General features: G+C 30.9%; 3 protein-coding genes across 5 annotated transcripts; 2 read left to right on the top strand and 1 right to left on the bottom strand.

The window, feature by feature from the left end:
• The first annotated feature begins 1,097 nt into the window (after nt 1–1,097).
• On the top strand, nt 1,098–5,413 carry LOC106765486 (denticleless protein homolog). Of its 3 annotated transcripts, XR_001376036.2 has the most exons (17): nt 1,099–1,378; nt 1,451–1,563; nt 2,282–2,390; nt 2,502–2,563; nt 2,659–2,697; nt 2,794–2,890; nt 3,001–3,088; nt 3,216–3,279; nt 3,351–3,427; nt 3,501–3,579; nt 3,833–3,909; nt 4,002–4,086; nt 4,165–4,236; nt 4,320–4,387; nt 4,456–4,504; nt 4,637–5,111; nt 5,196–5,413. XR_001376036.2 is itself a non-coding variant. In XM_022781318.1 (16 exons), the coding sequence occupies exons 1-16, from the start codon at nt 1,312–1,314 to the stop codon at nt 5,015–5,017; spliced, it is 1,524 nt and encodes a 507-aa protein (XP_022637039.1). In that variant the 5' UTR covers nt 1,098–1,311; the 3' UTR covers nt 5,018–5,413. The 3 variants fall into 3 exon arrangements, 2 of the variants coding, with proteins under 2 accessions (XP_022637039.1, XP_014505621.1); XM_022781318.1 differs by having other exon boundaries at nt 1,098–1,378; nt 2,505–2,563; nt 4,637–5,413; XM_014650135.2 differs by having other exon boundaries at nt 4,637–5,413.
• A 747-nt stretch (nt 5,414–6,160) lies between these two features.
• Nucleotides 6,161–10,068, bottom strand: LOC106763944 (mitogen-activated protein kinase kinase 3). Its single transcript, XM_014648129.2, has 9 exons — nt 9,736–10,068; nt 9,356–9,613; nt 8,830–9,048; nt 8,601–8,738; nt 8,288–8,455; nt 7,861–7,974; nt 7,507–7,614; nt 7,042–7,133; nt 6,161–6,678 (listed from the first exon to the last, which is right to left on the bottom strand). The coding sequence occupies exons 1-9, from the start codon at nt 9,835–9,837 to the stop codon at nt 6,318–6,320; spliced, it is 1,560 nt and encodes a 519-aa protein (XP_014503615.1). The 5' UTR covers nt 9,838–10,068; the 3' UTR covers nt 6,161–6,317.
• Nucleotides 10,069–14,437: 4,369 nt separating this feature from the next.
• Nucleotides 14,438–16,253, top strand: LOC106768361 (LOB domain-containing protein 25). Its single transcript, XM_014653477.2, has 2 exons — nt 14,438–14,761; nt 15,645–16,253. Exon 2 carries the CDS (start codon nt 15,645–15,647, stop codon nt 16,170–16,172), a length of 528 nt encoding a protein of 175 aa, XP_014508963.1. The 5' UTR covers nt 14,438–14,761; the 3' UTR covers nt 16,173–16,253.
• Nucleotides 16,254–16,459: the final 206 nt, after the last annotated feature.

Below are 16,459 nucleotides of genomic sequence, written 5' to 3'. Positions count from 1 at the left end.
ATCCGACAATCCCCAACCAGTCAATAGTTCTTTATTTTCAATTAAACACACATTCCTATTAAACATTGAACTAGCAAGACAGGAATGATAAGTAAGATAGGTATATATTCCTATCCCAATTGATTTGGTGACAGTACATACATCACTAACAGGCACCACCTTCTATCAGACCAATCAACAGTGAAAACTACTAAGTTAGCAGGGTGATTTCATGATAGAGCCAAGGCATCAAATGCTGAGAATGTCAAGGTTACAAAAAACATGAATGACAGCAGAAACTGAGAGATACAACAAGCACAGAAACAAGAAATAAAAAGTACCAATATTGTTTTCAAGTCTGTCAGAGAGGCATCAAGGTGCTTGCGGCAGTCTGGAATCATCATCCTAGACTCAGCCAACACATTTTCCTGTTCATATCCAAATTAGTTCAACAAAAGACACAATATTTCACTAATAGAAACGCACAAAGAGAAGTGTCACCATTTATATGGGCATTTTCGAATTAAGAATATGAAAATAATTAAGAAACCAATAAAACAGTCAGGATAAGTAGAACAAGATATGCAATCTATAGTAAAACCCAAGGCAAAAGATCCCAGGTAGTGAAACAGAAATTTGTCAATTAAGACAATATATGCAGAAGTTGTCTTGATCTACAGACTCAAGCACAAGCAGGCTAACATGCAAATAACATTAGCATATACCCGGTTTAAAGCAAAAAAAGGCACCAACCAACCTGCACCCGAAATGGACAAACGCGAGCAACGAATTTAAGCAACGTGTGCCTGAATGCACGGTGTAAAAACAAGCTGAACGAAGAAGAAGAAGAACCTGTGCCTCTGCCTGCGAAAGAGAGCAAAGAGAAGGACAATGTGAAATCGGAAAACGAAGCTCTGTGCTTGAGAAAGATGAAGCACAAATATGAAGCAAAAACCTGAGAAAGAGAACGCACCAACAAAACCTAAAGTCTCAAACTGCTGACAAACAAACCGTTTAGGAATATTTCACTAATATTCTTTTTGGTTTTAAAAAAATTAAAAACGTTTTAATTATAGGTAAAATAGGTATTTAATTAAAGTTTGGAGGTGCGGATAGGAAGCCCAACCCAACATTTATTTGTTATTTTATTTAATGTTCCGAAAATGAATTAAATTTCGTTCCCGCGAATGTTCCCTCTCATTGATGGCGCCCAAACTCTACCATCAAATATAGTTCTTCTTCTTCCCTCCTTTTTCCTTCTCTCCCAAACCTAAATCAAATCCCTAATCCCTAATCTCTTTCTTCTTCATTATTCGTCTTCTTCCTTTCTCAATGGCCATGGATGTTCGAAGCTCTAACTCTCTCTTCACTCACATTGCCTCCAGAGAACTCTTCCGAGGTTTTTCTCGAACTCAATTTTTGCTCGAAAATTCTCAAGTCTTTTTCTTACTCTCTTTCTCTGTCCGAGCAGTTCGTAAACGACCGCGTATGGACGGATTCGTTTCCGCCTTCGACGAAACCGGATACGTCGCCGTACACCACAACGCCGAAGACACCATTCCCCTCTCTCTTTCCTTCGGCAAGGTATTCTCGCTAATGAGCCTTTCACTTTTACTCTATATTTGGCTTCTTCCAATGTTTTGTATAAGTGTTTGTGACCGCGGTTTTTGCCACGTCGTCACGGTTTTTTGAAGCAATTTCGTCACCAGCTGCTTTGGTCTTTGATTTATTACGACGTTGACTGCAGTATCAAGGTTTCTGAAGTCATTGTGATTGTGATTGCGGATGATCCAGTTTCATTTGACTGTGCTATCTGTGTCTGTTCGGATTGACATTTGAAGATTTGAATTGATGTGAAAAAAAATATGGAAGATATTCGAAGAAACTTCTCTTTGAGTGTGAAACATGGATTTGTGTTGATTTAAACCGACACGAAACCAAATATGTGGCGACATCATGTGCATACATAGGCAATTTATTACGAATTTGATTGTGTGTTTACGTTTTCAAAGTCATAGTGATTAGTAGTGTTGATGCTAGCAGTGTTGATGCTTTCATCTACAGTTTTTTGAAACTGACTGCTGTGTTAGGGTTTTTGGAGTCATTTCAACCTCTATCCTGGCTGCACTGGTCTCATTTGTCTTCAATTTACTAGAATTGAGTGCGCTGTTGAGGTTTTAGAAATTACCGTGATTGTAGTTGCAGCTCCATTGGCTGGATTTATTTGCAATTTTCTACCATATCAAACGTTGTGATGAAACTGCAAATATAACTTGGGCTCTTTATTTATTTTGTCTCGCAGACTACCAAATTTGCACACATTCTTGCAGTGTCTGATGAAGACGGTTATGTTAGCTTGTTTGATACTCGTCGCAAATGTCCTGTTACCTCAAACTTTGAAGAAAATACAGGTATTTTTTTCTTATTTCTTTTTCATTTGTTTTGACTTATATGATGAAAAAAATATAAAAGTGACAGAGTTTTGTGGTCGGTTGTTTGAAACTTTTTGCTTTTTAATTCAGAAGACAAGATCTGCGATTGGGTTTCGCATCAGAATGCTGTTTTTGATATTTGTTGGATTAAGGTACGTGTAATTCATATATCTTTTACTTCATTCAATACATTAAACTATTTGTTTTTAGTGATTTGTACATGACTTTGGTTTGTAATTATTTATAGGAGGATATGCAGATTCTCACTGCTTCCGGTGATCAAACAGTAAGTCACTCTATAACATCACATAGCAATGGTTGATTAATGGACTTTTCTTCATAAGAGATCTTTCTATTGAATATTTTTATGGTATGTTTACAGATAAAATTATGGGATGTTCAAGAACGGAAATGTCTTGGAGTGTTGATGGGGCATACGGGAAGTGTGAAATCCTTGTGTCCCCATCCAACCAATGCAGGTGATGTTTCGTTTTACCTACATCACGGGTTTATGCCTGAACTAAGGATTTCTTTTATAACCGCACATTGATTTGTTAGGTGTTGATATTCATTTTCTTCAAACTTTTAGATATTATTGTCTCTGGTTCTAGAGATGGTTCCTTTCGTATTTGGGACTTGAGATGCAAGTCCACTAGACGGGGAGAAGTTAGCATATGGTAAGTGACTTTTTTCTTTTTAATTTGAATAACTAATGAAATTACTGGTTTCTTGATCGTTTAGTTATTAGACTTTAATGAACTTTATATTTTATTTAAAACTAATTTATTATAATTTGATTGCTAGTTCAATGGATGGTGTCAATGGAGCACATGTTTCATCCCAAGCACGACGAACTAGAAGGGGAAAGGTTAATTTCTGAGGGACCCGGTTCCTTTGTATCTTACAAACTAAATTTTTCTAACAATTCCTAATTTTCAGGCCGCCTCCATGAGCATTACGTCTGTTCTTTATCTCAAGGACCAGGTTTCCCTAGCAACGGCTGGTGCAGTGGATAGGTTGGTTGGAAAATTCATTTCCAGTGTTTTTACTTGAATTGATTGGTTTGATTAATGAACTGGTTTATTTCAGCGTGTTGAAGTTTTGGGATACCAGAAATTTAAAAAATTGTGTTACTCAGACGTGTCCATGTCCTCAGTCAACTGAAAAGGTTGGTTGGAACTTTGCTTTAAAGGGAAAATATGTTTTTTATACTTTCTCTGAGTTACTAATTAATGGTATTAGATAAATTGGATCATCATTCTTGAGTGTAGTAAAAGATTATAGCCTCAGCTTAAAGTTAAAATGTAAATGTGCTAGGAAATGTTAGGTGTATTATGCCTTTCATGTCATTAGAACAATTTTATAATTGGAAAACTTAATGATATTGTCTAGAGTCTTATGACAGTGTTCTCTCATTTCAGCAAAGTTTGCACGGAATATCTAGTTTGTCCCAAGATGAAAGTGGACTTTTTCTTTCGGCCTCTTGCATGGATAACCGGTATCATCTTTTGTTAGTGTTTATATTTCTTTTTTCTAAGTTAAGAATATATGTCAAAATATAAAATTTACTTTTTTTTTTCTATTTTGCAGAATTTATTTATACAACACTTTACAACTTGAAAAAGGGCCTTTAAAATCTTTTTCCGGATGCCGAATTGAATCATTTTTTGTAAAGGTGAGAATTGAATCTGTCTAAATCTTCTGCATTCAATTTTTGTACTAACTCCTAACTATCTAATGTGTGTAATTTCAGTCTGCAATTAGTCCTGATGCATCAAATATTATCAGTGGTTCTAGTGATGATGGAAATGTTTATGTTTGGAAGGTTTGATTCTTACTTATAAATTACTATGATATATTAGGTTTGATGCATATGTTATATAATTTAACTAAATTTTCAAAATTCAGGTTGACAAGCCTATGGAAGATCCTACCATTTTGAAAACCCACGATGGTGAAGTTACAGCAGTTAACTGGTAATTCTGAAACCTGGTGTGGTTTAAGTTCTCTTTAACATTAGATTTTAACACTAATTATTTGACAGGTGTAGCTCCGAAATTGGCAAATTCGCAACTTGTTCTGATGACTTTACAGTAAGCTAATCCAACTGTTTTCTTATTAATTTACCTTGAAATTTAATTGACTTTAATACATATATTGCATTTTAAAAAAGCCTCAAATTGTTTCTTTCATCATTCCAATTTTCCTCAATATGTCATTTTCAGGTTCGGATATGGAATAAAAACAGTTACGTCTCTAGAACACAATGTGCATCTGCGGTTCGAAGAAGAGTAATGGCAATTCCTAGTACAGAGTGCAAAATCCTTTTAAATAATGGCAAAAGGTACTCTAAAACAGAAGAAGATGCTTTTTCACCCGATCATAAGCTACATCCAATTTCCTCACCCACTCCAATCACACCACCCAAAGTGAACATATCTGAAGGCCACACGAACCAACTTTCCTCCTCAGGATTTGATCCTAATGCAGCTTCTCAAAAAACCCCTGAATCTGCTTTGAAGAGCCCCTCATCTGTATTGAACCCTCCATCCTCCTTAAAAAGAACTATCAGAGACTACTTTTCAGCATCTCCAAGAACCTTGTAGGCTTGTTAAACAACAGAATTCTGTGATCAAGTAAAAGGCTTTTGCACATATTGTTTGCATGGGTGGCTTGGAATCTCTTAAGCCATGATTTTGGGTAAGCTTCATTTTCTGTGGTTGCATACATCCCGTTATTTGCAGATGTAGACATGATCTAAGGAATATGTTATTGTCTCCATAGGTTGTTTGAAATGTAAAGTGCATCAAAGGATTCGTTATAGCAACCACATTTGTTTTATACCCCAAATTCAGATCAAGCTGGGAAGGGAGGGCAAAAGGATGAAAACATGAAAAGCTGGACAAATGTCTGCTTATTTGCTGAGAGATAATTGAACAAATGGAGTGTGTTTGTATTATACTTGATTTACATATGAAACCTGACTATCATGTTTTACCCAATACAAGTATGCAAAAAAGTGATGCTGACTCAAATAGTGTACACTCATTCTTAATCAAATTTCATTTAATATATATTGTTAATGATATGATTAGAAAAACAATGGTAATTATCCAAAAGCTAAAATTGATTTTGACAGTTTTAGAAATTTAAGGAATTTTTTCAAAAATAGAAAAAGTTTAATAAGGATTTTGAATTTGACCTTTATTTTAAGAAAAAACTTCAATAAAATTAAGATCATCCCGTATTTTATTTTAGGGATTTTATATACCACATTAATCTGTTAATCTAATTTGGAGGAATATTAAATACTTAGATTGAAAATAATATGGTCTTAAAAAATCTGTGGGTGGTTCATTGTTTTAAAGTGACATCGTCAAAAAATTAAGATGCTAGAATGGAAAAAGAAATTACCTTATATTATGAAGACTAAAATAATGCTTTAAAATTTTATCAAATAAAAATGTATTTTTCAGTCATAATAATAAATATTTTATACACGAAAACATTGTATAACTAAGTAAAACATTTTACTAAAGGATAAAGATACTTAGACAACATTTTTTGACAACATTTGAATATCATCATACGTGTCATTGTGTGATTGGTCTATGGTGGTGTCATTGTGTCATTTGGATCAATCACACAATGACACATACGATGGTGTTCAAATGTTGTCAAAAAATGTTGTCTATAACTACTTTTGGAAAGGAAGTTCTACATGAGCTGAAACAGGAAAACACGTTACATTTAAAAGAATTCATATCACTATCAACAATTTTTCAGAACATAGATACAAGAAAATTTGTATACTTTACACGTGAGAGAACACGATTCTCTGAAAACAAAGACACTTCGTGTGAAGAGTGTTAAATTCTGAGTGACACAGCACAACTTAATATAACATTACTGATTAATGTATAGGTCTTGTTTTACAATGGAATAGCATCCTATAAGACCTGTTGGTTCCACTAAGAATTGTTCATGAAATGTGCCCATTCTTTTGGTAGCAATATCAATTCCAAGATCCTTGAAGTTTGGCAACCCCTCTACTTGAATGCCATCTCCACATATGAGGAACTGGTTTCCAATTATAAAGGATCCTGAAACTCTGATTGCTACTCCATCTTCACCATGAGCACGGCATTGAAGCTTCTCAACAACATGCACCAACTTTTCCGGAGGCCACTCACCAACCAGTGTTGCTCTAATATTTGATAGAGATGTAAAGATGTTACTTGGACCACAATGTTGTTTTCCAGAGAAACTACAAAAAGTATAAGTACAATGTTGTTAGTGGTTAAGGTTTTGAAGAAACCTTGGAACCAAGTTTATAAAATGTCACCATCCATTTTTTTGTTTTAATATTCTAAATCATTTTCATATGCATAACATAGGTAAGTTAATACAAATTGCTACTCCTACAGCGGCAAGTTGTTTTCTGTTGAAAGTCTCACATTGACTAAAACTAAGATCAATTTAGAGTATATAAATGGACGTGAATTTTATCTTAAAAGTGGGTTTTGTGAAATTGAGTTAGACTTAAAATCTATTTTTTAACAAAAGAGAGTAAAGTGTTACAAGTGACATTTTCTTGATGCACAAATAAAACATAAAAGACAGTACACACCTGAAAATCGAGCTTTCACTATATAAGTTCCTTGTATGTTGCCACAGATCATCAGGTCCATCAAATAGCAAGTAATAATGTATTGTCAACATCTGGAGAGGAAAAATGCAAAGTAAAAAATTGCAGCATCTCTAATTCTCTAAAATGTTGACATAAACAGTGAACACAGCAAGAACAGTATCCATGCAAAACAAGCAAATGAGTTTCTAATTTTTCTTCATTGGTAATTCAAACGAATGCTTGAGATAAAAAAAAGAGCGTCATTTCATTTAGACAGTTTGCAAGATGGCCTAAACTGAGCATTGCAAACTTTACTCATATTATCATTAAGCAACCTGTGAAAGCCAAAACTTCTCCACACTAGATAATGGCCACTCATTGTTTTATGTTTTTTACTCACAACAATGGAATCAAATAAGCATGCCAGTTTAAATAATCCAGAGATAGAAATTAGCAGCCACTTACGTCTGCCAAGTCCTTCATTCTTTGTGTAGGATCGAAAACGCTTCGAACAAATCCAGCTAAATCTACATTGTCATTCTCATACTTTTTGATAAAAGGGTGCAAAAGCAGCTGCATTAGGACAACACAGAATCATCAACTAAAGGCATCACAATATATCCAATGAAGTGTCTCAAGATAAGCTGCATTAGGAAAATATGCAAATTTCATAGTGTAAAAAAAATGAATGATCACCAACATATTTGTGTTTTAGGTGAAGTGTTACAGAACATTCAGCATCAACAGCCACAAAATTGCATAGCACAAATGCTAGACAATATGGTTTTATAACATTAATGTTTATCTCATTTCTCTCACCTGCTCTGCTGTTGGCCTAGTGTCTGGATCCTTTTGCAGGCAAGCATCAACAAAGGAGCAGAATTCTGGTGAAAACTTGTTTTTTGATGGTGATGGTGATGGATCATCCAGAATCTGACACAAAATTAAGTACAATTAATTGCAGCGAGAAGAAATACATGCATGAAATCAGTTTCATACAGGGTTAGGACATGTTCCTTTATCATTGATTACATTGTATGCCTTACAACACATGGTATGAATCATCACATTTGTCCAAAATCTATTGCATTATTACAAAGCTAAATTATATACACAAGCTTTTATACAAGCAATAAGAAAAATACATGTAAATAAAATGGCAATCGAAGATATTCTTTTCAAACAAACATTTACGTTCAAACAAACAAAAGAAAACAAATAACTTCAGTATGTATTGCACACACACCTGCAACATAAGATTGACAGGGCCTTCATTAGCTGTATATGGAAATTCTCCAGTCCCACACTCTAAAAGAGCAAGCCCAAGGCTCCAAATATCAGCCGGGTAAGAATAGCTTTCGTTTCGAATCCTCTCAGGTGACATGTATGTAACAGTTCCAACAAAAGTAGCACACTGCAAAGGAGCAATTTTCCTTTTTATGAACATGAACTTCACAACACAGTTGTAATAACAACCAGACAATGAAATTATTGATATTGAAAACAATTTTATGGAAGCAATACATGACAACATACTGACACAGATAGAATATACTAACCATTGCCACTGAATTCTCTAAGCCAGCACTAATACCAAAGTCAGTAATTTTTGGCTCTCCCTTCAAATTTACTAATAGATTGGCAGGCTTTATGTCTCTGTGAACAAGATGTCTTACTCCATGCAGATAGCTTAGACCCTTCCAAAAGATAAAAGGTCAAGAGTCACATATCCTAGCGTTTTCTGAAAGCAAAAACTGAAAACCTCAAATACAAGATCGTTTTCCTTACATGTAGTAGCTTCTGAAACATGAAGGATAGAATAGGTTCTGGTATCCTTCTATGCATTCTCAAGATATCTGCAAGTGATCCTCCATCCATATACTCCAAAGCTATGCTTATCTGTCCGGAATCTGGGGTGTAAAATGCTCCGTGAAATTCCACAAGACCCTCATAACAAGGTGCTTCACACAATGTCCTTATCTCAGTAAGGAGCTGCTGCCTTTTCTCCTAATTGGCACAAAAAGTTACAGACATTGAGAAAACAGCTGATAACAACAACTATTGCCAAAACAAAGTGTCAACTGTTTTGAAAACAAAGATCAAGAGTGTACTATCCAACCCTGCATCAATATAATACCACATTTAGACAGAGCTGGATAACATATGTATTGTTTACAACAATCCATGCTTTTTTAGCAATTGTAAAGAGAATTCAATTTTCAAGCACAATCAGTGTAAAAATCTGTACAAGTAACCCACATGAGTTTTACAGTGAAACACCACAAGAATCAATGGCAGGAATAATACTACCAACCTTCTCAAAGATATTGATCTTCTTCAATGCCAGAATCCTATGAGTCGGTATATGCATGGCTCTCTGCACAACACTACTGGCACCACTACCAATTGCTCCAAATATCCTCATTTCTTGGGAAGCACACTTATACGTTTTCTCACTGTGATCGGTTTCATCCAAAGACCTTGATGATGTGCACTTCTGCAACCCAAGTTCGTTGATATTGTAAACCCCATATGATCTACTCAACAAGTTCACAGTTCCACCATCCGAAAACTTCTCAATTGAACCAATCAACCAAAACCCAAAAACACAATAACCCAAAAAAGAACGAAATTAGACAAAACCATTGATACCCATTTCAATACAAACTGAACAGCAGTGAGAGAGAGGGTTACTGTGTAAGAATCACAGGGATCCAAGGTTGAACTTGAAGAGAAACCCTTCTCGGCGTCGAATAAAGGTGCAAGCTTTTTCCTCAATTCCTCCAACCCAGACATTGTTTTGATGATTCACATGAAAAATAAAATTGAATGCGACCCTTTTGTGGTTTAATCTAAGGCGAAAAAGCTAAAAGGGGTTTCAGTTCCAGCGTGCAATTTAAGGTTTTTGCGTGGGTAGTTGGGGTGGGAAGGAACACAATGTGTTCGTGAGATTCAAGGTAACAAAGCGGTGTGTTAGAAAGAAACGTCAGGGTACTCAGAAACCGTGGATTTGTGTCTAACACAAGAAAAATCAAAATATTACAGTATTTATACTATTCTGTTTCTTTATCTTGTGAAAGATTTAGTATTTATAACATTAATAAACATTTTTAGTTAATCAAAACTGAGATAAGTCCTGATATTTTAGTTAAGAGAATTATTAAATAAGTTAATATAATGCATAATGATTGTATATTATCTATAACTCTTAATAAAAAAAAAATCCTTTTATAATTATTATGTATTTGTGGTTTTTAGTATATATATATATATATATATATATATATATATTATTTTGTTATCAATTATGTCTTTATTAATATAATTTATTATATTATTTTTTATTTTATATTTTACATGTTGTAATTGTTTTTTAAGTTTAATTAATTATTTATAAATAAAATATTTATTTATAATTATTTTTTATGAATGAATTTTTATAAAATTTAATGAAAACTTATATTAATAATTACAATAAAAGTTAAATTTTTTTGTTATTTACATACATTTTGAATTTTTCAATATATATGTAAATGTGTATGTGTTAAGATTTATCTTGTTTTTGGACAGCTATAAAACTGTTCTGGAAACAAAACCCGTTTGATTCTATTATTTCGAAATTGCTTTCTGCACTTTCATGTTTTCTTGTTTTACCTCCATAATAATATCAGAAATATTTATCATACTTCTAATGAAACAAATCAAAATTATATATTTTTTAAAATTTTTACTTTAAATTAGATTGTGTATTTCATAAACATTTTAGATTATATGTAATAAAAAATCGAAATAAAAAATATTATATTTTTATTTCAAATTATACAATTTAAAATATAAAATAAGTATTTCAGATATATATATTCTAAAATATAATTTTTATATATATTGTAAAATTTTTAAAAAATGATACCTTTTTAATGTTTTTAAAATAGTAAAATTTTATTATTTTAATATTAAAATATAAATATAAATTTTTATGAACAAGTTTTATTATTTAAAAATACATTAATTTTTTGAAAGTACTTTTGTATAGCTCTCTCACTTCTTTATAAGTTTTCTCGTTCTTCATTCTTCTATTTGAATATTTCAGATGATTAAAGTAATTCTCACATCAAGCTCTTCAATCATCTTCGATCAGTTTCTTCTATAAAGTAAGTTGATTTTCAACCTCTTTGTTTGGTTTGTTCGTTTTTTCCTTTGCATGAGTTTTTCTAGCTTTCATATGGTGTTCAAGTTTTTTTAAGATTCTTTGTTGATCAATGGTCTTAATAGTGTAAATTGATTGTGATTGTGTTGTTCTAGTATAGACAGAGAATCTTGTGAGCTTGAAAGGAGTTTGGTGTTTTTAGAGTTGTTTGAATTGATTCACAGGGAGCTAATAATGTTTGTGCAATTGATTGATGCTGATTTTAAAATTATGTCGCTATGATTTGAATTTATGAAATTGATAAGTTAAGATGTGAATTGAGTAGGATAATTCATGTTACAAGTTTAAGATGTATGATAAAATTTGAGAATGTTATCTCAATGGTATTGCATTTGTGATTAATTGAGCTTATTAATGTTGTATAATTCGTAATTGGCATGATTTGAATTTTGTATGTGGTATTGGTTTGAATTTGGTAATAATTAAGAGTGATACAAAATTGTAAATTTTCCCTTTTTATAAATTATGCAAACTTGTTAAACGAGAGACCATGTCATTGGACATAGAATCACTGAATTGATAATCCTTGGAGGAGAATATTTTCATTAAGCAACTACAAAGTCACAAAATTTAGTGACATAATTATCATTATAGGTATATTATCTTTTAAGTGTTATCTATTTGAGTAACTTACATAAGTTAGGATAATTTAATATAGTGTTAAAAATAATTAAATGATTAACTAATTTTAATCACAATTGATATTTTTTTCTAGTACGATCTATCATGTTATTATGAACAATATATCCATGACTCCATAGTACAATTATTTTTATTTTATTTTTATCTGACAATTTTTTATGAATCTGTTTTTGCTGAGAGGTGAAATGATATAGAACCAATAATGGAAGCCAAACAGTGTTGTTTTTTGTTCTTCACAAAATGAGCAATAATTGAGGACAACACAGTGTACATACACAATTTAAGAGGACAAAGATTTGCATGAGATATCTTAGAATAAAGGTTCACAGAAATGGATGTCCTACATAAAAGATAAGACAGTAAAGGTGAAGAACCTAATTTAGTATGTACTATCTAATAAAATATTAGTTAAATTCTTTTTATTCATAATCACTTTTCTATATTAAAAAATATTTCTTTAATACATAATAACTTTTTCATTAAAGACCTCAACAAATATACTAATGATTTCTTTTATGAAAGAATATACTCTAAAACATTTTCTAAATAAACATACCAACATTCTCACCTTTATATTTACAAGAATAAAAAATCATGGAAAAAAGAAAGAAAAAGAAAAACCCTGTACGTATATATTTTTCACTTCTCAATTATATTTTTTACTGATAAAAATTCAAACCTAAAATATGTTTATACATGTTTCTTATAAAAACTTGTAAGAAAGAAATATGAGAGAGAGAAAATTCTCCAAATTAAAATAAACTTACTTAAAAATAAAAAATAAACATCTAGAAAAATCACAAAAAAAAATCTGCAAATCTCATATTAACTAATTTTAACTTTATCAATTTTGTTTTCTTTTCTTCCATACATATATCTCAATATAGTGTTGTTTAAATCATTATAATTCTCTAAATCTATACAATGTATATCTATATCTATATATAAAAAAAGATAACTTTTTTTGTATACACAATTTTTATTCTTATTTTATCTTTTATAATATAATTGTTTACTATATTTTTAAAAAAATATAATAGTATTAACTTTTGAAATATCAAGTACTTCTTAATGTTTTATTTTCTATATTAACTTTTTATAATACAATATAAATATTTAAAAAATACACAAAGAGAATTGTGTGTTTATAAAAAAAAAATGAAATCTACATTTTTTACATTCATTTGATATTATTTTTATTTATTTTTTATTTTTTTTAAATACAAAATTTTACACTTTTGAAATCATTTTACTATTGTATTCTGTGTCAAATGAATGTAAAAGTGTGTTAGATATTATTATTCGTTTAATAATTTATATATAAAAAATTTTTGTTTATCCAAGTCCCAAAGACAGTTGACAAAACAAGGAATTAGACTTTGTTTTCAACAATCTGCCGACTTTCACCTGTTCATAATCACCTTTTAATAATAAATTACCAATTCTTAATCATACTTTATTCTTCTTTTTATAACTTTAATCTAATCAAATCAAGAAAACCTAGATACCTGCGTGTACAAGTTACAGCAGAATTAACAGAATATGCTTCAAAACTAGAAACTTTGGAAACGTGTCATTGATTCTATTCTATATTTATATAGATGATACGTCATATATATAAAAAATATGATATATATAGGACAGGCCAATAAATTTTATTTTATTAAATTTACCAGTTAAAGCTATATTTTCTCATCAAATATTAGTTTAATGGTTGATTCTGTTATTTTTAGATAATAATTTTGGTTGTATGTAAACATAAAACTTTTTTAATCTATATATAGTGTATAACTATATCATGATTTTGCATATAAATTAGGTATATCTTATGATTGGATTATGAATATATATTTCTCTTTTTAAATGAAAAAAAAAATTGTGATTAAATCTTAATGGTTTCCTAGCTAGTACTTACTTGCTTAGTGGTGTCATTGCCATAATAATTTGGGAAGCAAAGAAGAACATGATAGGGGAAAATTAATATAAAATTAACATATAAAATGAGTGAGGATAATAATTTTAGAACAAGTTTAATTTTAAACCCTTCATTTCCTAAAGCGATGTTTGATAGAATCAATTGATTAATCATTTAAAAACGAAAACTAATTTTACCAAAGTTACACAAATAAACATTAATTAATTAAATTGATTATAAACATTTAGTATAATCACGTACGGCTAAGCTTGCTTATATAATAAAGACAAATAATATAAAAGGGTACATATATATTATATATATCACTTTTACATAATTTTTTATTTTATAAAAAATATTTAATTAGTACTTTCTATATTTACATGTTGGCAATATAAAATTTCTACCCTCTCAATCAACCACAAATTAATTGTCACTGATAACGACTTCTCAAAATTTGAGATTAGAAAACTATATAAACAAAAAAAAAAGTCTTTAACTTTTACATTATAATTCATAAATTATTTACTATGATCATGTGGGGTGGATTAATTATATATATAATGCATGTTAATTAATTAATGAATTAATCAATTAATTAACATTGAGTATTTTGCACAGTGTTTGACATTATTATAAAGGTTTTGTCATAGTCATTCTTTTTCACTTTGTTGATTTTGGTTTCTTTTTCCACTCTTTCTCACAAGAAAATGCTCTTTGCCTCTCTATTCTCTCTATTCTCTCATGTCGTTTTTCTGTTGTCTCACTATTAATTTGCGGGTTTCTCTCATCTTGTCTTGCAACTAACTAGGGTTCTTCCTTCAACTCTCACATCAAATAGTCACTTTCCAGAAAACCTTCTCTCTCTCTTTCTCAGTTAGGTGCAAAGCTTTTTCATACCCAAATATTAAACAATTAACAGATCTTCAAACACCAAAGCCTGCACCACATTTAAGGTAATCATCCAAATTACATATATTATATTTATCTTTCTCTTAATTTCTTCAATCAAACCTACCTGTAGTTAGCTAGCTATAGTTTCTTCCAACTTTTACTTATAAATTATAGTCTTCATCAGAAGGTTCAATCTGGTTTTTTCAATTCTTGTGAAAGGTACAACATGCATATATTTATATATATATATATATATATATATATATATATATATATATATTCTGGGTGATTGATTGGTGTAGCATCCAATAGAAAGATATGAAAATTCTGAAAAATTCCATACACAAAAGCTACTTGGTTGGTGTACCTTTTTCACTTTTAATTCAGCTATACACATACATATATAAAAGGCTAGACCTACAGATTTAGAGAGATTAATTTTGCAGGAAAGAGACAGGTTAATTAAGGAATATATATATATATATATATATATATATATATATATATATATATATATATATATATATATATATATATATATATGTAGAGAATTTCATGCATATATATAAATATATGTGTATATATATCATATTTTATATCTGTTTTTGTTGATTTCTTTTTGTTTCATATACTTGTGTACAAAAAAAGGAAAAAGAATTCTGGGTACTGAGAATCTGTGAATAGTATAGCACTCAGTCTGAAAGAAGACTTTGCTACAAAAAGTTAATGAAAAAAGTTCAAAAAGTATATAGCAGCGGCAAAGTGCTTTAAGAAACAGGAAAAGTCTTCATAACCCTAAGTTTAATCAGATATATATACACATGGAAGAGCTTAATTATGTTCTGGAATAGCTGATTACTTCAAAATATACTAATATGATCTGTTATTAGAACTTTGAATATTGATTGTTGTTGTTGATTTTTTGTGGTTTTGAGGTAAGTGAAGATGATGGCTTCTTCTTCTAGCTACTCGAATTCTCCATGTGCAGCGTGCAAGTTTCTGAGGAGGAAGTGCATGCCAGACTGCATTTTTGCGCCATATTTTCCTCCAGAGGAGCCTCAGAAGTTTGCAAACGTGCACAAGATCTTTGGTGCAAGCAACGTGAGCAAGATTCTGAACGAGGTGCAACCCTATCAGAGAGAAGATGCTGTAAATTCTTTGGCATATGAGGCAGAAGCAAGGATCAAAGATCCTGTGTATGGTTGTGTTGGTGCCATTTCAGTGCTGCAAAGGCAAGTTCTCAAGCTCCAAAAGGAGCTTGATGCTACAAATGCTGATTTGATCCGCTACAGCACTTGCAGTGAAATGCCAAACAGTAGTAGCAGTAGTGCTCATCATCATGGAGGAAGAAGCAAGATGAGCAGTGATGATGGTGGTGGTGGTGGTGGTGGTTCTGGTTTAAGCTTCTATTATTCTTCTGCTAATTGGAACAATGATCATTCTGAAAATGGCTACCCCAGAGGAGATATATAACAAATTTCAAGTTAGGGTTTTCTTATTGTAAAGTCTTGGATGATTGGTCTTATTCTGTGTATATTATATATATCTATATGTTGTCAAGTATGTATACACATTAATATAGTATGATATTGTGAGATATAATATATAGTAAAATCATAAGTGTATCTTTTGATTGTATTTGAAGTTTTTGAAAGAAATCAAGTTTTATATGAAACTGGGTTTTTATTATATAAAAAATGTTGTGTAAACATATTTTTAAGATCAATCAAAAAGTTATACAAAAGTAAATTTAGAGTTTA

This window comes from Vigna radiata, chromosome 1, assembly GCF_000741045.1.
Source record: "Vigna radiata var. radiata cultivar VC1973A chromosome 1, Vradiata_ver6, whole genome shotgun sequence".
In the NCBI taxonomy this organism is placed as follows: Eukaryota; Viridiplantae; Streptophyta; class Magnoliopsida; order Fabales; family Fabaceae; genus Vigna; species Vigna radiata.
The sequence above is the reverse complement of the archived record's forward strand: the minus strand, read 5'-3'. Positions and strand labels throughout refer to the sequence as shown.